Source organism: Eulemur rufifrons, chromosome 2 (assembly GCF_041146395.1).
Source record: "Eulemur rufifrons isolate Redbay chromosome 2, OSU_ERuf_1, whole genome shotgun sequence".
NCBI lineage: Eukaryota > Metazoa > Chordata > Mammalia > Primates > Lemuridae > Eulemur > Eulemur rufifrons.
The window spans coordinates 91,831,374-91,857,287 of record NC_090984.1 but is presented as its reverse complement, the minus strand read 5'-3'; the positions used below and the strand labels follow the sequence as shown (position 1 = coordinate 91,857,287).

At 43.3% G+C, this 25,914-nt stretch overlaps 1 protein-coding gene across 1 annotated transcript in view; it reads right to left on the bottom strand.

Moving 5' to 3' along the window:
• The window catches only part of RHOJ (ras homolog family member J), a 77,434-nt gene that overhangs the window by 3,883 nt on the left and 47,637 nt on the right, over positions 1 to 25,914 (bottom strand). The window contains exons 2-4 of the mRNA XM_069465045.1: positions 18,085 to 18,143; positions 7,014 to 7,178; positions 4,330 to 4,425 (exon numbers count right to left, since the gene is read on the bottom strand). Of these exons, the coding sequence (XP_069321146.1) occupies positions 4,330 to 4,425; positions 7,014 to 7,178; positions 18,085 to 18,143 (320 nt within the window). The remainder of the gene's footprint in view (positions 1 to 4,329; positions 4,426 to 7,013; positions 7,179 to 18,084; positions 18,144 to 25,914) is intronic.

The window sequence follows — 25,914 nt, the reverse complement described above, 5'->3', positions numbered from 1 at the left end:
TGGCTTGTGAGAGAAATTCTCTCTCGACAAATCAGCATTATGATCGAATTTCTGAAAGAGGAAAGGGGCGTCTGGGCTGGACGGACTTGCTGCTGATCTGAGGCCTGTCAAGCAAAGATGCCAGCTCCACGGTGGGCAACGGAAGGTGCTGCTTGAGGACAGGAGGCCATGGAGTGGTGGGACTGTGGCAGACCGAAGGATACTCAGCGCATCTGGAAGTCTGTCTCGAAGGTTCACTGGATGAGGAATGCTGGCCTTGAGTGGCCAGACCTTCTGAATTTTTTTTTAGAAGCCAGAAATGTGTATATTTATGCAATGTTTCTAAAGTGTTCAATGTTGGTCACTAAATGGCACTAAAAATGCCCGTGTAGACTGAGCAAAACATTTGTGGGTAAAATGTGGCCTATCAGTGTCAGCTTGCTCCCTGTGCTTTAAAGGATGTCTTTGCACATACTGGTCTCCCGGTCCAGAATCTTTGTCCCCAGTCCCCTTTCTCCACCTGACAAACTTATCCTCAGCCTTCAAACCTGATTCAGGTGTCAACTACTTTAAGAAATCTTCTCAGTCCTCCTTCCCTGAATGTGTTAGTCTCTTTCCTCTCTGATACCTTGGTACGTCGCCCAGATGCCTGTTTCTGTGCTCATTCGGGTGGCATGCTTTTGTCTACCTGTCTCCCTCCTCTTCTGGCCCGTGGGTCTTTGTCACCCAGATGCCAATGGTGATCTGACTGACTTTCAATGACCATGGGAGAAAAAGGAAATGACCAGCACACAAAACAAGGCAGGTACCAGTGACTCCTTTAGTCAGGAGGAGGGTATTAAACACTCCAGTTGATTAACATGACTGAACATTGATTACAGGATTTTTGCAGCAATTTTACTGCTTTAAATCCCATCTGTGCATGTTAAGATCCCAGCAGGAAACTTAGCAAGTGCTAAGTTAAAGAGTGACAACAACAAAAGGCACAGTGTTCAGAAGATGGCAGGAGAGGGCAGAAAGAGGCCAAAGAGTGAAAAAAGAAAAATGCTAAAGCATTGTATCCAAAAATACCTTAGGAAGTCTGAACTTACAAGATCATGTTTAGGTTGTACCAGATGGAATTGGGAAAGAGAATGCACAAAGAATTATTAATACAATCTTAGAGCTAAAGTGTAACATCCAGCATAGCACCTGGCACACATTAGGTGTTTAATCAACTACCGTCAAATAAATCTAGCGAGAATATGGACATTTACAAATGTGTAAAGAATGGGAAAAGTAGGCTGAGGATTAAAAAACACAATAAGGAAAGGAAAGGGAGGATAAAACAAGTAAAGGGATAACAGTGAATATTTATTATAAATTAATACAAAATGTTTATGTAAATGTGGTTGACTTTGGAGTATAAAGAATTGTAAATACATGTGATATGAAAATGTCCTTTAAAAATAATATACCCTTTGAGACCAAAAAGAAGGTAGATTAAACAATGCTGTGGAAATTGAAAAGTATTGGACAAAAGGAATCAGATATGAAAAATCTAAACTTGCAAAGCCTTTTATGTGATGTGGAGAATTTGCACATTAAAATACGAGTCTTCAGCATATTAAAAAAAAAAAAAAGCCTCAAACCTAAGGGTTTCTTTTCAGATCACAGGAGGGAGGTAGAAGAGGGGGTGGGTAAGGCAGTTTGTATCCTAGCTCTGCCACTTCCTAGCTGTGTGATCTTCACCCCTGAGCCTCAGTTTCCCGTAGGAAAGTAAAGAGAATAATATACACACCTCAGGGGGTTGCTGTGAGGATTAATTAAGACAAGGCGTGTAAGTGCTTGGCACCTAGCCTAGCACGTTATAAACACTCCATAAATGCTAGTTGTTATTATAAACTACTTGACAGAACAGTCAGAGAGTAGAGAAACTTAAAGCATCTCTATAATTACAGGAATTGTGATAAAAACAAGTTAAAATCTTGCTTGATTTTCTTCTAAATTGGATTTTGTAAGCTAAACATGTTTCTCTCTGTATCTGAGAGCAGTTGCTAGGAGAAACTGGCAAAAGGCAACAAAGTGGTGAACTCAGCCATTGTTCTTAAAATAAGTCTGAAATGAGATGAGAAGCTTCCGGAATGACTCCTCTGCGGAGGGAGAAAACAGCTTCCCAAGTGAGAAGTGAGGCTAGGAAGCTGACCACCTGCAGGTGGGAGATAGGCTTAGCGGCAAGGGACACAGAAAACAAGACTCGGAAGAAAGCCGGTGCGGGCCGATGGGGACCTCCTGGTTGTGAAAGTGTGTAGCAGGGACTCACATACAGTTGTTTATGGAGCTACATATTTATGTATCTTAATGAAAGCATTTGAGGAGAAGGGAGACTAAGCTATAGACATGTACCCATTTTCCCAGACGAAAAATATATGGTTGGAGAGGAGCTAGTTTGCACAGTGATCAGGTGCTGGTGGCGGTGATGTCCACGGAGGGGGATTAGAGTTTTTGACTTTGTTATTGTGAGCTGTGTGAATCAAACGTGCTTGTCTCCCTAAGACTCTGTTTCCTCATCTGTAAGGGTGACAAACACTATCTGCTTGAGAGGGTTATCCTGAGGCTGTCAAATGTTTAGCATCCTAAGAACTCCGTGAATGTCTGGTACTAATTAGTATTGACTTTACTGTGCACAGAAGTAGGAAGAGTTCAGTATCTCAATCGAGTATTTATGAGATGTTCTCATGCATGGCACCTGTAAAAAACATAATCTTATTGAATTCATTTTTAGTTAAGTGTATCATACTTAGTTTTGGTGTCTATAAGCAAGTTTTTTTTTTTTTTTTTTTTTTTTTTTAAATAGAGATGGGGTCTGGCTGTGTTGCCCAGGCTGGAGTGCAGTGGCTCAATTATAGCTCATTGTAGCCTTGAACTTCTGGGCTCAAGTGATCCTCCTGCTTCAGCCTCCCATGTAGCTAGGACTACAGACACATGTCACCATACCTAGCTAATTTTTTTAATTTTTATTTTTTGTAAAGACGGAGTCTTGCTATGCTACCCAGGCTGGTCTCGAACTCCTGGCCTCAAGTGATCCTCCCACCTGGGCTTCTGAGTGTTGGGATTACAGGCATGAGCCACTATACCTGGCTTTATAAGCAAATTTTAGTAAGAGAAATACATATGTTTTTGTAAATGAAGAACTCGTAGTTAATATATTCTTGACTGGCTTAAAGAGGGTGACTTCTAATTCTGCCTAGGGCATACATTTTGCTGGGTTAGTTACTTAGAAAGAAAATGGAAATTTTTAAAATCTCTGGCTGGGGTCGATGGATTTGTGACTAAATGAATGAGGAATCAGATTCAAGTTATGGAAATGTGATTTATAAGCCTCCTCTGGCGTAAAATACTTCCACCCTCTTGTGTCCATTTTAGTGGCTGTTTTGCACACATCTTGGTTATAGGGAGGCAGAGATTTGGTATCTGGCAAATACTTTCTAAAGCATTTCCCTAATGAAATATCTATTCATGTTAAGCTCTGAAGAATGAAGGAAGGGCCAGGTGCGGTGGCTCACTGGGAGGCCGAAGGGGGTTGATTGCTTGAGGCCAGCCTGAGCAACATAGTGAGACCCTCTGTCTCTACAGAAAATAGAAAAATTAGCTGGGTGTGGTGACATGTGCCTGTAGTCCCAGCTACTCAGGAGGCTAAGGCAGGAGGATCACTTGAGCCCAGGAGTTTGAGGTTGCTGTGAGCTATGATGATGCCACCGCACTCTAGCCCAGGCAACAGAGCAAGACCCTGTTGTCTCAAAAAAAAAAAAAAAAAAAAAGTCCACAAAATTGGTTCCAGCTCTGAGCAAAGTTACTTTTTGGTGTATGTTATTTCTCCAGATGCCGTTCGTGACACAATCCAGGCTCTCTAAGCAGCTATTCATTATATGGCAAGAAATACTGAACAAATATAACCCTTCCAGATGCTAATCCAAGTCTCAAGAAAATCACAAAATGCCTTTTACGGGGTCACTGAAATGAGTTACATCGATAATAAGTAGTGAGAGTTACAAATATGCCTCTAATGACCCCCTTTATTCACAATAAATATGGCAAGTAGATGTTGCAGAGGTTGCTAAATCAAATGATAAGTGCTTTAGCTGTTCCAATTCACCAAGTTTCTTTCTTAACGAAAACCAGACGATGCTGGCTGCCAAGAAGGTGAACCAAATGGCCCTGCCAGCCCGACCAGAGCAGAGGAGGGGGCATAGAGCAGACAGAGGCACATGGCACTTTAAAACAAAACCCTGCGTTGGGCGCCCATTCCAAAGCATACAACACCCTCTTCTCTCAGCACACATTTAAAATTAAATTCAAACCGGACTGTACCGCTTTTGCAAGCTTCACCCCGTGCTCGTAAGTGAGAGGTTTCTCTTTCATATACAGCAGACGGGCCAAAGTTTTGGGGTCATCACGGAGATCGATCTGGCAAAAAACACACATATGCAAAACTCATTTATTTTTTTCAGGCCTTACCAGGTTTTAAACTGTGAGAGAATAGTCTTTTTTCCCATTAACGTCTTTGAAGTTGTTGAATTTTAAGGAAGTACACATACCCGCCCATGTTATGTCTGAAAATGTAAAGTGATTTCTTTGTAAATGTATACAGCAGGCTTTCCTTTCATTTTCCCCTTCAAAGCAGGTACCCGGGGAGCCAAGACTCACTCCAGTGAGGCTGTTGCCGTCTCAGATGCTTTTGAAATTTTCTATTCATTTCTACATTCCTCTTACAGGGCATACAAGATAACCAGTCTTATTACTTTATATGATGCCTCATTGGGTCCCAGATTATGTTACTCATTATTTAATAGTTTATTTCCTAGCTCTGAATTCATCTTTTTTTTCCTTTTCCAAATAAAATCTTCATCGTCAAAGGAATAAAGATGATTTGCTACCTGTGAGGATATTCTAACAAAATGTTGCAAGCTCTGGAAGGCAAGTCCCAAAGAGAAATTTTCTTTCTTTCTTTCTTTAATTTAAATTTTTCTTTTTTTCTGAGGACCTCACCAGGTTCTTAGCAAAGAGAAATTTTCAAAGGGTTTGTCCAGGAATAAGCATCAATCTTTTCAAAGGTAGGAATTATTATGAAGAGAGCATATACATCTGGATTAGGTTGGATAACTAAAGATTTTGGTTGCTTTAAACTCTCCCTGTGTACATGAACACATGCGTATACAAACAGGTGTGAACGTGGGCACACAGGGGCCGATGTTTTGAAAGACGAGTATATCTGTATGTTAGGGTTCCATTGACAATCACGCCGCCCAGCTCTGCTCATCTGTGTGTTTGGCCCTAACTGTTCAATTTAGTGCCCAGCTGTTATAAAATCAGCTCAGATCACTCACAAAGGTGACTGAATGTCCTGTCACACATTGGGCAGCAGGGATTCAGGCTCCATCAATGTGGGCAAAGAGGCCGGGCGCCGTGGCTCACGCCTATAGTCCTAGCACTCTGGGAGGCCGAGGCAGGTGGATCACTCGAGATCAGGAGTTTGAGACCAGCCTGAGCAAGAGCGAGAGCCCGTCTCTACTAAAAATAGAAAGAAATTATCTGGCCAACTAAAAATATATATAGAAAAAATTAGCTGGGCATGGTGGCACATGCCTGTAGTCCCAGCTACTTGGGAGGCTGAGGCAGGAGGATCGCTTAAGCCCAGGAGTTTGAGGTTGCTGTGAGCTAGGCTGACGCCACGGCACTCACTCTAGCCCGGGCAACAAAGCAAGACTCTGTCTCAAAAAAAGAAAAAAAAAAAATATGGGCAAACATTATCATCTGGAATTTAAGGCAAAAGACTTCATTTACACAAATAAATATCTTTCAGAGTGAAAGCATACTCTGATTTATGGATATGTGAATTCTTCTACTTTGGTTAAGTAAATACATATATATGTATCTGTCCACATCTTTTTTAGGAAATACTTTTCTTTCCTTTATGTTTTAAAAAATTTTTTCTTTGTCAAACAGAATGTAAATTAAACATAGAAAGAAACATTATATGAAACAGATAACAATAAAGCCCTCCAGTAGCATTACATTCCTTTGTCTTTGGGATAGTAGTTTAGATTTTTAAAATGACTAAGAACAAGACCCATTTAAAACTATAAAACATAAGAACAATTTTTAATACATTGGTGAAATTGCCTTACTGTTGGAAATTCAAACTATTGGACTTTGTTGGCTTTCAAAACACTATAAAGTCTTTTATGATCACGGGTTTGTTTATCTGGTATACTTGTTTTAACTTCTTGTCTTAGGATCTGGGAGACCAAGGGCTTTAAAGGGAACAGAGAACAGTAATTTCTTCTGGAGTCTTCCTTCCCCAGGAGTGTTATTAAGGAGTTCTTGTCATCATATGCCCGTCTGGTTGCTGGGGTCGTTTTGACACTCACACCTATTTTGTGATTTTAAAACAACTGTGGATTTCAGATATAAAAGATATTAGATAATGGGTGCAATTGACATCCTCACCTCATTACTCTGCTTCAGGCCTGGAGAAGGATGTCTACTTAAAAAAGTCACTATTATTTCTTTTCTTTGCTTTTTTCTTTTCTCCTTTCTTTCCCTCCCTCCCTCCCTTCCTCTCTCTCTTTCGTTTGTTAGTTCTTTCTCTCTGTTTCTTTCTCTTTCCTGTCTTTCTTTCCAGATGGCGTCTCACTATCTTGCTCAGGCTAGACTTGAACTCCTGTGCTCTAGGGATCCTCAGCCTCTCAAATAGCTGGGACTGTAAGTATAGGCCTGTGCTACTACACTCATCCACTTTGTTATTTAAAAAAAAACTGAGAGGTTAACTTTTAAAGGCCATATCAAAACTTCTTGCTTCGTGTTAAATAGCTCTATTGTCTTTGAAACTGTGGGCTAAATAATCACGCACACCTTCGGAACTTCTGACCACAGGATTTATCTGTCTGAGATGCTTTGCCGTAGTGTTTGGCAATATACGATGTTCGCGAGGTACCTAAAGGGTCTTTCTTTTTTCGCAGCCCACCCCGCCCTGCCATCGCCCACATTTTAACCTGGGTCCCTATGAGGACGTAAGGCACGTGAGGCATGCAGTCCTTGAGTTCGGGGACCCATTCCTCCTGGACATTGTGGTAAGAGGCAGGATTTACGACGGAGAAGCAGATCAAAAACACATCCGTGTTGGGGTAGGAGAGCGGCCTCAGCTGGTTGTAGTCCTCCTGCGGGAAGAGCAGACAAGAGTTCGTATAGCCTGGGTAAGGGGGGTGGGTCCCTGGTGGCTCCAGAGTAAGATCCAGGGTGCGAGGCCACCGCAGTGTGCTGTGATCCGGTTCCTCCCCTGCTCTGGAATCTGTGGTTCTCTACATACTAGAAATAAGAGGGCTACCAGTCAGGAAAACACCTTTTTGTGGTGGATAGAGATTACATATTGCCCCCTCTTAAGATGAACTTAAAAAAATTTTTAATAGCTTTATTGAGATGTACTTTACATACCATAAAGTTCATTTATTTATTTTTAGCATTTATTTATTTATTATAAAGTAGCATTTATTTATTTTTATTTTTTAGTGTATATATTTAAGGTGTGTGACATGATGTTTTGATATACATATTACAGTCAAGCAAAGTAGCATAGCCTTCTTCTCACATAGCTCTTTTTTTTTTATTTCAGCATATTATGGGGGTACAAATGTTTAGGTTAGGTATATTGCTCTTGTCCCCCCTCCATCAGAGCTTCAAGCGTGTCCATCCCCTAGACGGTACGCATGGCACTCATTATGTATGTATATACCCATCCCCTCCTCCCCCCTGCATCTGCCCGACACCGATTAATGTTATTCCTATATGTGCTCTTAGGTGTTGATCACTGAAACCAATTTGATGGTGAGTACATGTGGTGCTTATTTTTCCATTCTTGGGATACTTCAGTTAGTAGAATGGGTTCCAACTCTATTCAGGAGAATACAAGAAGTGCTATATCACCATTGTTTCTTATAGCTGAGTGGTACTCCATGGTATATATATATATAGCACATTTTATTAATCCACTCATGTATTGATGGGCACTTGGGTTGTTTCCACATCTTTGCAACTGTGAATTGTGCTGCTATAAACATTCTAGTGAAGGTGTCTTTTTTATAGAATGTCTTTTGTTCTTTCGGGTAGATGGCCAGTAATGGGATTGCTGGATCAAATGGTAGATCTACTTGTATCTTTTTAAGGTACCTCCGTATTGCTTTCCACAGAGATTGCACACATAGCTCTTTTTTAAAAAAAAATTTTATGGTGAGAGCACCAGAAATCTACTCTGTTGGCAAATTTCCAGTATATAATACAGTGTTATTAACTACAGTCATCATGCTGTACAGCAGACCTCTAGACTTACTCATCATATGTAATGGCAACCGTACCCTCGCCCAACATTTCCCCATCTCCTGCCCCTCCCCTCTCCTGGTAGCAACTGTTCTACCTCTATTTCTATGTATTCAAAAGTTCACCATTTAAAGTGCATAATTCAATAAGGATTATTGAAATCCTTCTGTTACGTTGGAATAGTGTTGTATTGAATACACCGTATTTAAATTAGTGGGGCATTGGCCAAGGCACAGAAACGCCCCCCTTATACAATTAAAAAAGTTGTATCCAAATTTAATTTAGAGTAAGCTAACACACACAGGGAACAAAGAGTCCTGCCCAATCCGACACCACAATGTTTGAAGAAATATGTTGGGTGGGGGTTTAGAGCCAAGAACTTGGAATTTGTTTCTAAGTTTACCTAAAGGCCACAGTGTGGCCAAATAAATAAAATCCCAGATTATTTTCTTCCCAAAGACTTTTCAGATCAGAATATGCTCTGGTTGAAGAGTTTCTGGTTATGTAAGATATTTATGTATCTGCTGTTTTAGTGGGAGGTGATAAAACAAAGTAAGATATTGCATCATATCAACTTTGGGAAAATGTCAGCAGATACCTCCCCAGAGACACCAGTCATCTCTGGTTGAGGGGCATGCATTGATCCGTCTGTTAGCTATGTATGTCAAATATTTTAGGAGGTTCCAAGGGAAAATCTGCTATTTCAATAGAAAATTTTACATATCGTCATAGAATTTAGTAACATATAAGCCAAAAGTAACTTTGTGTATGTGTGTGCAGGCACACACACCATATTTATACATACTTCACTACCACAACATGATATATGTGTGCACACATACCGTACATAATTCATATATGTATACACGCCATATTTGTGCATATACTATATGTGCAACCAAACTTATATGTTCACAATTATCACATACACATGTTCATAGAGATAGGTGATATATCATTTATTAGGGCCATGACTACTCTTCCTAACATTTCATAAAATTATGAAACACATACGTGCTCATTGCAAAAATGCAAACATTACAGAAGCACACAGAGTGGAAGTAAACGTTTGTTTCCATCCCTGATGTGATCTGTAATTGTTTTTTTCTCTCTCTGAAGCAAGCTACTGCTTAACATTGTCCTTCCAAACATTTTATATTTATTTATGGATATAGTATATACAAGTTTAGCTTAAAAACATGAATTGATTATATAGTTCATATTGTTATGCTGCTTTTTTAAAACTTCATATGTCATAGGTATATTTTTAATATTAATATCAACCTTGCTATCTTTCCACTGATCTTTATAAGAAGTGAGTACACACACGTGCACATATATGTATACACATGTGACAAGAGGGAAGTCCCTTAGAATGTTAAGTGTGGTCATCTCTGGTTGGGGGCATGCATTGGTCCATCTGTTAGCTACTCAGAGTACCCAGAACACAGGGCTCACCGTCCATGGTTGCTACTGTTACTGCTGCTACTACTATTAAAAATTAAGCAAAAGTTTTAGGTACCCAAGCAAAATGTAATGCAAGATGGCAAGGATGCTGAAAAGTAGAATCCTAGAAAGGAAACTAGAAAACTAAAAAACATGATTGTGGCTCATGTACCACATTTCTATTAAAGCAAATAATTGGGAGCTGGGTGCATAGCTGAATAAACATTGGTTATACTGCGATGTTGGGCCAGGCCTACTGGTTGCACCTCAGCCGAGTTGTGCGTGTGTGTGTGTGTGTGTGTGTGTGTGTGTGTAGGGGGAGGCAGAGAGGAAGGGGATAGCTCATCTCTGGCACCACCCTCTCCTCTCTACACAGCTGGCCCTGATAACCAAACCTTCTCTCCCGTGGTCTTTCCACCTCTCTCCTTTCTCTCTGGAGTGTTCCCTCAAAGAGCAGCTATAAGGCCCATGAGCCAAGAAATCTCCTTCCCAGACTGTAATCTACAACTGTTCGTGACACCACCTGCCCTCTGCCACTGCATCCTCCCTTCTGGATTGTCATAAATGGAGCAGGGACCCTGCTGATTTTTTCATCATCCCCTGCTTGTACTCTTTCCACAGAAAATATTCAATAAATGCTGTTGACTGGCTGGAAGAAATGGAATCCACAGTGATGTGCAGATGAACACCTGGCTCTTCTGTGGGCCATTTACTGCAGTGGCTTTCATTGGAATCACCTGGGGAGCTCATCCAACACTCTGAGGGCCTGCTAATCAACTACCTGTCCTGCCCGCCTCCCTACTCTGGGACCACTTCAATCAGAATCTCTGGAGAGCGTGCCTGGGTATCTGGGAATTCTGATTTTATTGGTCTGGCGCGGGCTTGGAGTTGAGAGCAACTGATTTACATCACCATCACCACTGTGGCTGGAAGGAAGTCCCTTAGGATGTTAAGCGTGGTTATCTCTGGTTGGTGGGCATGCATTGATCTATCCTTTAGTCATTTACCAGTTAATGAACTGAGGGTGTGTCCGAGGGCTTATTACTAAAGCTCAGGCATTGTTTCAAGCATTTACATGCATTCTCATCGAATCCTGACAATGGCACTAGAAAGACAGTACTATCAACATCCGCATTTCATAGAAGAGGAAGTTAAGGTTTAGAGAAGTTCCATAATGGACCAATGCCACAGAGTTAGTAAATACCAGGATAGGCCGTTTAGCCCTAATGCAGCTGTAGCTCTTAATTGTGACCATGCTATTTACTGCAGCTAGGGAATTTTAAGTGACAGATTAAGCACTTTTTGAAAAACTTAAGTATCCAGGAATCTGAATATCCACTCATACGTTAGTTACCCAGGAACCTAAGAACTGTTTAGACCGCGGGGTGTGTTACTATTTGATGGACTGCATTTGCTTAAAATTACCACCAGATGGCAGCAGACACTGTATATTTAAAACCTCACAGCCAACAACCACAACAAAACCCAATCTGGAGAAATGTCACACGTAGGTAAAGTAGGAACAAATAACTGGTAGTCTGAAAGGATTGTGTTTATTCGATCCTTTACCCAGCGGCCATCAAAGGATTTCTGTTTACATTATGGAAAAATTAGCAAGACCACGGGTTGCCGGTCTGACTGCAGGCGGGGAGGTGAGAGAAGTTTTGTGTTTCTGACCATTTTCCCTCTCGTCAGGGATTTCGTGTGGTGTCTGTCACTGGGCTTCACCGTACCCTCGGGATTTTGCATCTGTCTTCTGTGGGTACCTTAGTCCTGCTGTGTAACTCCATTTAGAAGGATTTAATGCCTACTGAATATATAGCACTGTTAAGGATGTTGTATGAACTATACAAGGTGAGCAAGAATTGGCAATCCATTTGGGGAAAGAAAATAAAAATACTTGAGACGATTAGATTTATGTAGACGTGAGACAGGTGAAGTTTCTCCTGCTCGTTGTTAGCTAGTCTGATAATAGAATAATGTCTATTTATCTGAATTGGGAAAATGCAATTTCAAGGTTGGAAGAGGCCTTAGAGATCAGTCGGTGCAGTGGTTTCCCAAGTATGGTTCCTGCACCAGCATCACTGGCCTCACCTGGGAGCTTGTTGGAGATGCACGTTCTCAGGTGCCACACAGCTCTCCTGAAGCGCAGGCTCTGGGGGCGGCGCTGCCTTCCAGGTGATTCTGATCAGCTCAATTCCAGAATCACATGTTACTCTTCCCTCTCCCGCCAGCCAGTTTTATAGTTTAAGAAATCAAGGTCTAGACAGATTGAGTGATTTAACTGGGATGAGAGAGCAAAAATACCTTTCAAGAAGACCCATGCCTGGGGTGTTGGGGGCTCACCATTGGCTGCAGCCATGAAACATGGCGGGGGGGGGGGGTCTGGATTAATAACAGGAACTGTCCCCGTGGGACGGGGGCCTGGGAGGGGTGTGTGTGGGGGATTTGAATTTGTACTGGCTGATAACTTAGGCGTTTGCAGCGGAGCGTTCTTTGAATCTAGACTGGATGATCTCATGTGGAGATGATGTGAAGTGGCTACGAGGAGTGGATACTGGTCTAGCTGGTATTTCAGGCCCCTTCTAATGTTGAAATTGAGAATGAAAGACAGTGCTTGTGTGCTTCTTAAAGAGAAATGTTTTAATCTAAAAGAGCGGGGCTTTGGAGTGTAAGGTAGACAAAGGGGCTGGGGTGGGGGTAGGACAGATGCGGGCAAGATACGCTGTTGAGTGCTTTCCACCAACCTCACCCTGAAGGCAGATCGCATGCTCTGGGGCGACTGTGGGGGATTATTTAAAAAGACAAGTTCAGAGAAAGCCTCAGCATCAAATGGACCAACACTTGGGTCCTAAATATATTTGGGAACAGCTGCATCATGATGATACAGGTGGCAGGTAAGTGAAACCATTACAATAGCACTTGTTATACTTTACATACATTTGAGTCACCTGGGGACCTTGGTAAAGTGCTCATTCTTATTCAGAAGCAGGTAAGCAGTGAAGCCTGAGAATCTGCATTTCTAACAAGTTCCCAGGTGACGTGGACGGTGCTAGTCCAGGGACCACACCTTGAGTAGCAAGGAGAATGGCATTGAACACCCCCCCCCAATTAAATTAAATTAAATTGGAAATAGAATTCTGCTTCCACGTCTTCCTGGGTTTGGTGACATACCAAATTTTCCAGTACAAGACTTGTTTTTTTCATATTCTCCCATAAGTCAGGCTTGGTTTGGAAAATGTAGGTACCATGTATAGTGCTTAAGAGAATGGGCCGTACATACAAATTCTCTGGGTTCCAGTCCCCACTCTGGCCGTGACTATGGTGTGATCTTGGGTAAGTGCTCCCTGCCTCAGTTTCCTTAACTGTAAAATGAAGTTAATAGTGCTGGCCTCCTAGGGCTGTTATGAGAGTAAACTGAGTTAATGTTTGTAGACCACTTAGAACACTGCTCTGAACACGGTAAGTACGTTAGTGTCCAGTAAAAGGTCTGTCCTTCATCCCATGTCAACGACAGCTGCCGGTCCTGGAACAGTTTCCCTACCCTCATAGAATACAAGGGCTGAAACTGAAATTAACTTTTTCTGAGTAATGAAACCCAAATGTTTGCAAACTCTGATTGCATCTCTCAATGTTCCTACAGCTCTATTTTTCGTAGTTTGGGGAGAAGTAAGCTTGTGTCCTAAGGCTACTTTTACCAACAACATATCACACGGGCAAATTTCTCCCTAATCCTCCAAATTGCATACTCCTGAAAAAAAGAAACATTAAGATGCATGTGATCAAGAAAGTTGGAGTTGCTGATTGGGGGAAAACATTTGTTCTGAGTTTTAGGCAAACTTTCCATAGAGGGTTGATGCCAGGTCCTGTGCTCCAGATGGCCCCATTGGGTCAGCCAGTAGCAAAGAGGAAGGCTTGCGTGTGTCCTTCCAAGTGGACCTTGGGTTGCCATTAATGAACCCCAGCTGCGCTGCCTCCCTGCCTGGTGTGTGCTTCTTCAGCCCTTGGGGAAATTGAGGCTTCAGCAATCAGCGCCCAGTGAAGATGTGTAGCTTGCAGCCCTGGGGGAGTGAGGGCCTCGGCTCAGGGCTTTCCTTGCTTCCACACTCCCATGGTCCCCGTTGACACTTGAGCTGCTGTGGGCTGTGGTTTCTCAGTGACAGACCCCGGTTATATGGGGAACTCGTGGGTCTGCCCTTCTGAGAAACCAGGTGCCTGGCCAGGCTGACTAGCGGGTTGCACCTGGCTCGTGACACCAGGAGATGTTCATTCCTCCCAGCAGTGCTGCTAACTGCCATTTGTGCAAATGTTGTCTTTGAGATGCGTCCATCCTGAAGTTTGGCCAGAGAGACCACTATCTGAGCAGCGCTTTGCCCACTGAGAGAAGGAGGTAAGACATCTTAGTGCCATAGCTGGCATGGGTGGCTCCATCGTAGATGGCTGGCAGTGGGAAGGGAGGACAGCTGGCTCTGAGCCATGACCTGGGAAAGACCCTCTCCCAGACCGGGGGTCCTCAGCTGGTGGATGCCCAGGGTTGGCTGTAGGATCCCTACCCCAGCACCCTGCTGCCCACTCGTTCTCTCATGTCACTCTCTGAACAAACTGGCCTGCAAGGATGTCATGGAAAAGTCAGCTCTGGGACGCTTTCGTAGGTGAGCCAAAGACCTGAGCTCTGGAAATCCCTTTAAGAGAGACTTTCAGTAACACCTTGCTGGGGACACGTGCCGTACAGGATGAGTTCGCACAGGCTAAATGGATTTGGCTTACAGGACTGGCTGGCCTTCTTGCCTCCCTCATGTGATCTCAGGAGTAACATGCAGTCACCCTGAGAAAAACTCCTCACTTCATTGCCTAACCGAATGGTTGGAGTTCTACCTAACAGAGGAGCCAGCGTTCTGAATATTGTATCTTCAAAGGACTCTACCAAAGTCCAAATGTTCATTTGTTTCAGGGGTGTGGAGGAGGGAGCTAATGTTTAATAGTTGGCAGTGTATGCATACAATGTGACTTCGTTATGAACCGTCTTTGGCAAATGGTTGGCTGAGTTGTGGAGGGGCGGGAGTGTCTCAGGCTGGGGCTGGTGGGGCTGCAGCCAGGTCTAGGGCAGACTAGGTGCCTCACGGTAGAGAAGAACTGGGTCAAATGATTCCGTTCAGGGCTGAAGTTGAGGGCAGAGAGAATGAGTTCCTATCACTTGTGCCTTTGAGAACATCCTTGCTTATTGAGGTTGTTTTTTTGTTAACTCTGACCTCCGGTTAGCTCAAGACAAAGAGGAGGGCACTGCTTCTTGGTTTATGCATGTATAAAAATTTGATTATTTAAGCGAGATGAAACTCTCTAGCCAGATTCACAGACTCATTTCCTTTTTGTGGTTCAGGGATTAATTAATCGGTTTTGAGGTCATCTCTCTTTCCTTCTTAGTAACTGGCCAGTTGAGTATTTTTGAATTAGTTATAGATGTTCCTACCCATGTGACCTCAGCAACTAGAATATAGCTGCGGAGGAGTGGGTTATCCTACCTAGGACTGGGAGTGGAAGTTCTGGGACAGTGCTTCTAAATTAAATTTGTTACAATTGGCTGAATTGTAAAAACATGGGAATCAATTGGGGGAATGTTTATTTTCCATTGCATCCTCCTAACTTTGGGAACACTGCTCCAACCACCAAAAACTTCCAGAGTAGTGATTTTCAACATTGAATGTGCACATGAGTCACCTGGGGATCTTCTTAAAATGAACTGTCAAGTTCAGGAGGCTGGAGATGGGGCCTGAGGTTCTGCATTTCTAACACAGCGCCTGGTGATGCCAATGCTGCTGGTCCATGGAGCACACTTGGAGTGGCAGTGTTCTAGAACAGTGGTTCGCAAAGTATGGAGTATGGACCAGCAGCAGCATCACCAGAAAACCTGTCAGAAATGCAAATTCTTGGGCCTGATGTCAGCCTTGCAGAATCAGAAATTCTGAGACTGGGGCCCGCCCAGTGGCTGAGTTTTAACAGACCCCACAGGTGACTCCAGTGCATGCTCAAGTTTGAGAATCACTGTTCTGGAAAATGAATTACAGGTTATCTTTAATTTAATACATTTCAATATTTAACAATCTTTTACTGCTGAAAGTTCTCTCGTGGGTCTAGCCCCAGATCCTGTTGCCTAATTACTCCAGTTCTATCAGCCTTTCTTAAAGTTATCCTTTAAAGGTCCTAATCATAGAATTTTAGGCCTAGAAGGAACCTTAAAATACATTCTGATTCCTTTCCCCCATGCTTTATGCTGCTTTATCAACCTTGTTCACCTCTGAGTGGAAAGCATTAAAGTGAAAGTTAGTTGCAGAAATATCTGTAACCCATTTGTTGTAAGATTTTGTCAGTATTCGTCACTTCTGTGTCAGAGGTTTGGGCCATTCTGCTTCCTTTGATTTGGAGTTTAAAGATATTTTTACACTGGCTTATAGCATTAACTCTCATACTAGTATTATTTCAAATTTTTTAAAAAGGGGCAGAGCAGTGGGAAAGAATAATTAAACTCTATAAGAGCTTTTAAACCGTTTTATTGGATTTGAAATTAAATAGAGGCCTGTGGAGGTTGTTCCCGGGGCAGTTGGTGCACAGGAGCCAGCAATTGTCGTGGATTGCCAGGGAAGAGTGGAGAACTGAATGGGGGCATGGAGAGCTTTTTTAGAAGGCAAGGGAAACACAGAGAGGTTTCAGAAGCATGAAATAGTCATTGCTGTATTGAAATTTTCAAACTGGATTATATTCATAAAATTTGACTATGAGGGAGGAGGGTGTAAACTCCTCTCTTACAGGCTGTGAGTTCCTGATGAATGGGGACACCCCAGTGATTATAAGCTTGAATTAGAGTAGGCAACTGTAGCCCCCAAAGCAGTGTACTTCTGATGCTGGAATGCTTTCTGTTGGAGGGTGTGAGCTGTGTGTACTGAGGCCCTTGTACCCCAGCTCAGAGGAGCCAAACTGATTTTTCCATCTGGGCCCTGAGTAGGGGTAGGGGAGGGGGCATCCTTTCCTGGCCACATGTCTTGCTATGGATGTGAGAGGTCTCCTTCACTCCCCAGATCCTGATGGTAGTTGGTCAAGTAGCCATCTGCCAGTGAGGGGAAACTGGATGGTTTCAGGGGCCTTGAGTAGGGTGCTAGATGTTCCAGGTCCCCCCTCCTAGCCTGCCCGACACCAGTCTTTGATGTTCCACACACAGCTGTACAGTGGTCCTGGCAGATGTGCACAGAAACCCCCAAGGAGGATTCCATTTATTTATTTTCTAGTAAAGAGCTTTCAAGTTGAGCAAAATGACATATTTCCAGATAATTGTGAAAAAAGGCCTAGACAAGAGCATAACTACAAATAACAATTACCAGGAAACTCACGGTGGGAAATAGCATGGTAAATGTTCACTCCAAGGGACTTAAGATGTATGAATTTGGACAGACTGAACAACCCGCTGATTGTGACCTAAATAAATGACTCAAGACATATGGTAACAAAAGCGCTATCCAAGAAATTGGGCCACAGCCATAAATTGCTTAACCACTTCCCCTCCACCAGTCTGTGAACTTGTAACATTAGAAACTTTTTACAGCGTGTGGGGAGCTAGGAAAGACAGATAAGGTGGTATTTTCACCCAACTAGAGCATGGGTTAACTGATTAAGTATTGAGAGTTCTAGTCCATTGCCTTACATTATTGGTTGGCCGGGTTCTTCAACTTGAAACGTTTCTGACAATATTTCAAGAATCCTAGAGAATTTAGAGTCAATTTCCAGTTGTTCAGGGTCACTCAGTTTTGGAAAACATCTAGGACGCTGGCTTTTCTTCCTTCCAACACTTAATCCATCTTCTCCCTGCCTCCTCCCTTCCCGCTCACCAATTTCTTTTTGGACCTTTTCACAGCTCAGATAAAAGGTGGGCAAAGAAAATAACATGAAAAAAGTGGAGGTGGGACTAAAATTTATGAAACTGACCCATTAATGCTGGATCTGGAATAGGTTTCTGTAGGAGGAAATTGAAACTCATGGTCAAATGTTATTTTGGTTATTGATGGTCATCGGTCAATGACTGAATCATTATTTACCTGTAAATACCTTGAATAAGATAACAAAATAGTTTTTCGCAGTAATAAGTGTTTGTGAAATACCAAGAATATGCTTTTAGTTGTCATTCAGGTGGATAATAAATTGGCCCCAAATGATCAGAATGGGTAATATCTATGCTATTAGTCCCCACGTGCCTAGTCAAATAGATCATTCTTTCCCCTACACCTCCCCACCCCTTAATGAATCAAGATAATAAAAATGTACCTGTCCTGCGGTGTCATACAGTCCGAGCAAGTGTTGCTTGCCACCCACTGTCACAGTAACTGGGGGAGAAGAGAAGAGAACAGAGTTTATAAACACAAGCTTCAGTCGGGAGGCTTCACATTTCTCCATGCCAGCGTCTCCTTAGGCAGCAAGGAGAAGCATATGCCTCGCCCATGTATATCCTAAACCAAGTTGACAGCCTGATTTCCAAATGAAAGGTAACCTTGGGCTGCAGTGACAGCAGATGGTCTGAGCCAAGTCCAAATTTCTCAACAGAGATGAATATTACTGGTGCCACTAAGACACTCTGCAGGCTTCCCATTGAGCCATATTAGGCTCTAGAATACCAAGCTTCTGAAGGAAAAAGATGCTGGACCCTTTTCTTGTTAGCTTATTGTCTTACCTTTCAGAGTACAGCATTGTGGAAGCAATTTCTTTGTGAGAAATCTCTCTCCTTTTATCTGTCTTTGAAATGTTAATTAACCCTTGAAAAAAAAAAGAATAGTAATCCACCTGCATATTTTATAGTCTAGGAAGCATAGCAAATAATTAAATAAGGACTTAGGATTTATTTTTAAAAAGTTTTTTTTTTTTTAAATTAAATATTCCTGTGCTCAACTGATTCATTAGGATTTTGAGCCTCAGTTGCAGAAGGAGATGCCGTATGGATTCAGTTTCACGTACCCAAAGGGTGTATAGAGAGTGCCAAGTAGCCAGTTTGATGTACCCAGCAGGCTGACTGCCTTGCCGAGCGATTGCGCCCGGAAGTGAGAAGTAATACAGGGATACCAACCACTCTGTACGTGTCTGGAAATGAAATAAAATCCCAACTTGAAACTAAACCGAGATTGAACAGATTGAATGCAGGAGTCATAGAATTCTCTTGGTGAATGGAAAAAGCAAATTTACATTTCCAAAAAAAATATATTGAATCTCTTTTTAGAAAATGTAAATAAAATATGAAGAAAAGTGTGAGTTTCCCCTTAGTTGATTAAAAAATGTGCAAATGCATTGTAAAGATACTTTTTGATTCTTTCTCTCATTAGCTGTGAAGGAAATGAAAGATACACCGAATAACAATCTTTTATAACCATATCTCTAACTTACGCCAGCCACATTCTGTAGCCTGCTGCTCGGAGTTGCTGACGTGGTACTGACTTGACTTTTATTTGTCTTTAGGTTCATGGGCTACATGTATGCAAAGTGCTTCTTGATAGCTCGTTCTTTGGCAAGCACTTGTTTAAAAGCACCCCTGCCCAGATACTATTTTTCTAATCTACTCAGATCAACATGTGTTCAGCTTGATGACGTGGCCGCAGCCACTCAAGTGAGCTTTTAAATGTGTGTTTTTAAATAGTGAACCCAGCTCCATCCATCCTTGATTACGACACTGACAGAAGAAGTGCATTTAAACATTTAAATATTATTTTACTTCTTTTGTAAGTCAGGCTAGCAATGGAAATGAAGGTGAGACTGTGTGACCCAGAGCTTTTGGTCCTGTTTTCTTCTTCTCTTCATGCACGCTGGCAGAAGAGAGCCCAGTCAGATGTTCCTGAAAACTGCCTAAATAGTTTCATTAATGACCAATTCACTACCTTGTCATGGATTAGGAATGAAGGGAAGAAATCCAGCTATTACAACATGGAATTTCCTGCCTCTAGCAAGCCCAGTACATGCAGGTCAGGAGCAGCTGTTCCCGAGACCCCTTAGACTGCTCCATGACACACAGGCTCGGGGCCATCTGTGGAGCGAGCACTAGAAGCCAACTCAGGGCACATGTTCCTAAGCAATGGCTCTGAACTTTGTCACTGGAGCCCTGAAGCACCTGCTCAGATTTTCCATTTTCCCAGAGAACAGTAATTCCCTATAGTCTGCTTTTCCTCGGGCCTCACCCTTTTTTCCCTGAACAGCTTTGACCCCAGGGGATTTCACCAGGTCTGAGGTGAGGGTGAGCTCAGCAAGGTTAGGTGGTGGGCTGAGAGTCTGGGCATAGCCTTCTCTTCCCTCCGTTCTTCTCTTCTTCAAGGTCTATTGGGTTCCTGGGCTGGACTCGGTATCAGGAGTAGAAAGACCAGACACAACTCCTCCTGCTGTGGAGTGTGGAGACAAGCGGTTTATTGGCAAAGCCTGGGCACAGTGCAGTGTGGCAGATGCTATGCCAGGGGCAGTGTGGAGGGGTGGGGGCGCACAGCAGCACTACTGCATAGGCATGCGCTGGGCACATGCACTGCTGGAGCTCAGTCAGAGAGGGCTTTCTGGAGGAGGAGCTGTCTGAACTGAGTCCCTGAGGATGGCCAGGAATTGCCCAGGGTGCACTGGGGGAGGAACAAACAGCTGCGGATCACAAGCTACCCAGGCTGCACTGGGGGAGATGGTGCTGAAAGGTGGGCACACAGGGCAGGGCTGCCCTGGCTCACTAACTTCTTTCGGAAGGTTATGTTAAACTATGAAAGTCCTGAATTCTTCTGTTCCCCCAAAAGAGCAAAAGAGAAGGAATTAAAATAATTTCCTTGGGTTAAGAAAAATGGTGGAGGGAGGGAGGCTATCATTTTTGGTGTGGAAGCCATGTTGGAATTTCAGCTTTGCTGTGTGTAGTGGCTGCCTGCTCTGTGTGTGGGGCCAGCCCTGCTGGAGGAGCGGGCAGAGCTTGGTCCCTAACTCTGGAAGTGGCTATATTTCCTCTTCTCTGTGCTTTTGTTCTGTCATTCTATTGGGAAGAAGATAAGTGGATCACACAGTTTATGCCGGAGGACATCAAGGGCCAGCCAGAGACAGATCCAAGTGTCAATCAAACGTTGTGGATTATACAAGTCATGGCTTTGTGAGTCCTTATCTTGGACTAGCAGTGGATGACTTACTGCTTGCCCACCTATGTCCTATGAGGCTCCTCAGTTTGGAAACAAATCAGTCACAACTGCACAGCAGGAAGGTATTGCCATGAAATGCTAATGGTAACTGTAGGGAGGTTGAAAGAGCAGGATCTTTCAAGTCAGATAATTCTGCATTTGGATTCCATCTTTGTTATTTACTATTTGAGTGACCTTGGGAAAGTCACTCAACATCTCTGAGCCCCTCTTTCCTTATCTGTTAGAAATGAGGATAACAACACCTACCACAGAGAGTCCTCGTGAGGGGGAAATTAAATGAGAAAATGCCTGGCACATAGCTTGGCCTCTGGTGGGTGCTGAATAATTGCTATTTTCCCTCTTTCAGTAAATGCACAGTGAGCCTGTGAACCAAACATAAAATCCTAAGCCCCCCACCAACTGAACTGGACCCTCTCAGCCAACAGAACCCCAGAAAAACCTTAAAACTGAGTTCCCAGCCATGACAGGATGGGAGATCAGACGCTCACGGTTTTACCCTTCCCTTGCCAACGGCCATCAGGCTTTATTTCCTGCAGGCCAGGCCAACATTCTTTCCTGATAAAAGACCAACAATGAAGTGGTTTTAACGTCCTACAGAACACATGCTGAGAGGCTTTTCGTGTCCTTAATTCACCTTTTTGACACAGAGGGCTGCCACGTTTAAAGAGGGACCCCCTGAAAGGCCAGAAAGCCCCACTGCGCAGGCGCAGTTTCCTTTTCATAAATATTCATGACTCCCCCTATAGCTTGTTAAATATGTATGTTTAGCCACCTGACTCAGTATAAAATCCTGTTTCTTTGTCTCCCCCCACCCTCCAAGGCGCGTGTTCCTGGCTTGTAGCCGGGAGCTGTTTCCCTGCCTGCTGGAATGGCCCCTGTAGCCTGAAAACTTGATGAGGAAAAAAAGCTCTCCCTTTCCAAATTATAATACAAACCTCGTTATTATTATTATTTTTTTCAGTTAACAAACCCATTCTAAGGACAAGGACTAGTCTGTCTTGCTCTCCACTGAATACCCAGTGCACATTAATTGGCATGTAGTGGGATATTAATATTTGTGAATTACCAGTCACTTTCTACCCTATATGAAAGCTATTTAGATCTGTCTTCATCCCCCACTAGACAGGAAGGCCCCTTAGGGCAGAATCTCCATATCCAATATACCCCACAGTACACAGCCCAGCTCCTGGCATACATAGTAGATGCTGAATACACAGTATGAAAACGGTGTACCAGGGGCAACTCACCAGCGGCAGAAGAAAGTTCTTCAAAATGTGCAGAGCTGCATCTTGAAGCTCCCTGGCAGGAGACTAACTGCTGGGAAGTGCCTGTAGCCAGCAAATCTGCTTGGCAGACAGTGGTCAGCCTAAAATCCCACATCACCTTCTATTCTTGGAGCTATTAGAGTTGTTTTTTGAGTTTAGAGAGGTTTTAAAGAAAGTGGGTCAAATGACCTGCTAATGGCTCAGATGATTCTCTCAGTAAGGTGTGAAAAGTTGTCAGTGACCTGTTAAGTAAGTAAAATGAAGGGCTTCTTCCCCAAACCCATTAAACTCTTTGCCTCCTATTTCTTCTTGGAGTGAATTTTGTGAGTTGGTGTGAGATGCTAATGAAGTCTGAGTCATGGGCTTCCTCTCTTGAGGATCAGTTTCACCTAGAGAAAAAATATTCCAGGCAGTACCTAAACCTACTTCCGTCAGCATTTCAATCATCTTGTAAAATGGTCTATCATTTGCAAACCTGAGTGAGGAAGTGTTGGTCACACCCTGTAAGCCAGTTTAAAGTGGTCAGTCCAGCCCATCAGCCCCACAGGAAAGCCGGTTCAAAGCCCCTGCCTTGTTGGATGGTGGGCTGGCCAGCTCAGCTGCCAAGAGCAGTCGTTCAAAGTCGATATGATGAATATATGATGAATCCCGAGAGAACTCTAATGGCGGAAATGCCAGGTCAGTTATGGGCAAACTAGCTAGCACATGGCCAGTATCTGTTTCACTTATGTCCAGCGTACTGTATTTGGTGGGTAGGATGAGGCATGCCTGACTATGTGGTGTATATAGTGCCACAAAGGTGCTATTTTTGGAGGAAGAAACACTAGATTATAGACATAGCAAGAAACAGAATTTTAAGAAAGTTAAAAAACATGGCTGTCATGCAAATATAGGATAAGCACATGTCAAAGATTTATTAACTCATTAATGAGTGAACCAGTAAGATGGTAAATCTTGTTCAAAGAGCATTTTGAGGAACTAGGCATTTATAGGTACTTAAAAAGCCATGTTAGTGTAGGATGGTTAGGTTCAACAGAAAACTAGTCATTGTCCTATAGAAAAGATAATCCGTTGATATTCTCTTTTCTGCTAAACAGGAACTATTTTCTACCCAACAAGACTTACAAGTTAATCTGTACTTCATAAAGTCTAAGCTTTTAGTTAATGGCAGGGTAAAACAAAGGTACATTCCTCTAGATAATTAATCCTTGGAGGCAGGGGTGCTGAACCCTGCCAGGATGACATCGAATGGACACATTGAATGCTCTTGGCCTTATATCCAACTTTCAAATAGTTTTTTAATGTCTGAATTCAAGTCCATTTTGCTGCTCACTTGGCAAAATGTTGGGCAAATAGTCACTAGACTTCTGTCTCACCAGGAAAATGAACAAACTGTGTGTATCCTAAAGAGGAATAACCAGGGGTCATCAACCCAACAGGTTGTCCGTGTATAGAGGGCTGCAAGAAATGGGGAATTTAAATGAGAATTGGCAGCTCTGACGCTCGTCATGCCGCCTGGTATCTCCTGCAGCATCCCCTGTCCCTTTCCCACCTGAACTGATCCTCCCACCCTGCTTGCCCTCTTTTCTGTGTTCTGTAAGATCCTGTCTGGGACAGTGACTTACCGGCTCCAGTGTCCACTCCAAGGGCGGCTTGTGTGTGTTTGCGACCTGTTTTAAGCCTCACAGATACACAAGCACATTTTATAAGGAATAAACTCAGAAGCACCAGGGATTAAATCCCACCCCCCAAAACAAAATAAGTCAGAGGCAGTTAGTAGGGAAGCTAAAAACAAACAATAAAGTTTCATAAATATGAGTGGCGGTAAGTTCCTTCCTGGTGGGGTTTCATCCTTCCAACATACGTATTCCTTGTAATGCTGTTAGAAATGCTTTATACCCATCTATACCCTATGAATACATGATGAATCCCAAGATTCGTGTGTCTGTGAAATAAAAGTCACTCAGGGAAGTCTCTTATTTGATATGCTGACATGAGGTCCTGTTTCTGTAGAAACAAAGACTGAGCAGAAAAACCAAACAGGTTTCTCGAGAGTTTAATAGGATTCTGAGCTGAGAGCTTTCTTTTCTTAGGACCGTATATTCATCCTACAATACTGAGAGTTCTGTTTGATGAGGGTAACGTGAAGCTGCCATACATCTTCCAGCTCTGTTCATGTTTATTTCTCCTTTAGGTATGCCAGTAGTGGCCAGTGATTTGGTTTGTAATTGCACCGATTTGTAGCCTCCCTGAAGTTTAGTGCAGAAGACCCAGCTGGAGCCCCAGACTCACTGTGAATGACCCCTGGACCTAGAGCAAGCCACAACTTCTCTAGGCCTCAGTTTTCTTATTGGCAAAATGAGGTTTATTTGAGCAGCAAAGGAGATCGTGAATATGAGGATTTTGTACACCAAAGCTTACATAATGTAAGGTAGAATCACTGAGCAAATGGATTCTTAATTAACGATACCTCTGGTACCAGAGCATCCTGGAAGGAAGTTGCCCTGGTTCTGGGGTGGTAGGTGGATGTTCAGGAAAGATCTGCCCTTATCAGCACTTGTTTGATGACGGAGGAGGAGGAAGAGGAGAAAGAGGTGGACAAGGAGGAGGAGTGGGAGGACCTTACTCAGTTCCAGGATTCTTGGAGCAGACTGGGGATGAAGCCAAATCAAAGACAGAGCCACGGTTCCAAGACATCCACATCCTGGAATTTCAGTCTCATGTGGCCTTGCCCTTCCTTCCTCACACTCATTTCATCTCCACATCCTGCCAGTTCTACCTGCTAAGTATCTGTAGAATCAGACTCTTCTTTACCATCCTCTTAGCTGCCCTCACACAGCCCACGGCTCCACCACATCAATTGCAAAAGCCTCCTAATCCACATCCCCTTTTCCACGCTCCATCTTCTGTGCTTCCTTCTCCTTAACCAGAGATAGTGCAGCTGTGGCTCCCAACCATCTTCAAGAGAAAATTCAAATGCCTTCCGTAAGCATGCAGAGTCCTTGTAATCTGGCCCCTGGTTTACCTTCCCAGCTCCCTTTTCTGTTTTACCCTCTTACAACCCAATCTGTTGTACCCATGATGCCTTTGCTTAAACTGTTCCCTCTGGAATTCTGGAAAAGAAATCCTGGAATGCTTTCCCCATATTTGTCAGCCTGGAAAACTCCCACAACCTGGGAAACTCACTTTCATAATCCCTTCTTGATGCCCCCAAATATCTTAAGCCTGTTTATGTGCTTACCCATCCCTCGGGTCATAAGAGGTCACGTATTATTTATTCTCACGCCCCAGGGTTTGACGTAGACTGAGCACGTGGCTCCATAAATATTGGTTGGGAGACTGAAAAGTACATTATACTCCAGTGGAATTGAGGGTTTTCTTTGAGTTGTCTGTTTTCTCCAGATGAGACTTTGGCATTTCCCAAAGGGTCGCCCATGAGCTTTTCTGGACACTCAGTGGCAGACTGGGTCACTTGCAATGATGTCTCACACTAGAGTTGGGCCACTGGCTGGGAGGGGATGCCGTGGATAGTGGCTCTGCTGGGTGGAATCTGTGCTTGTGACACTCCTCCACTTTCTCAGTCACCTTTCTCCAGTGAGAGGGCTGCTAGACTCTGGGCCAGGGGGCAGGACCACTGCCAAGACGTCCGAGGTTCCCAGTGAAGCCAGGCCAGCCTGGCATTAGCCACAGAGTACAAG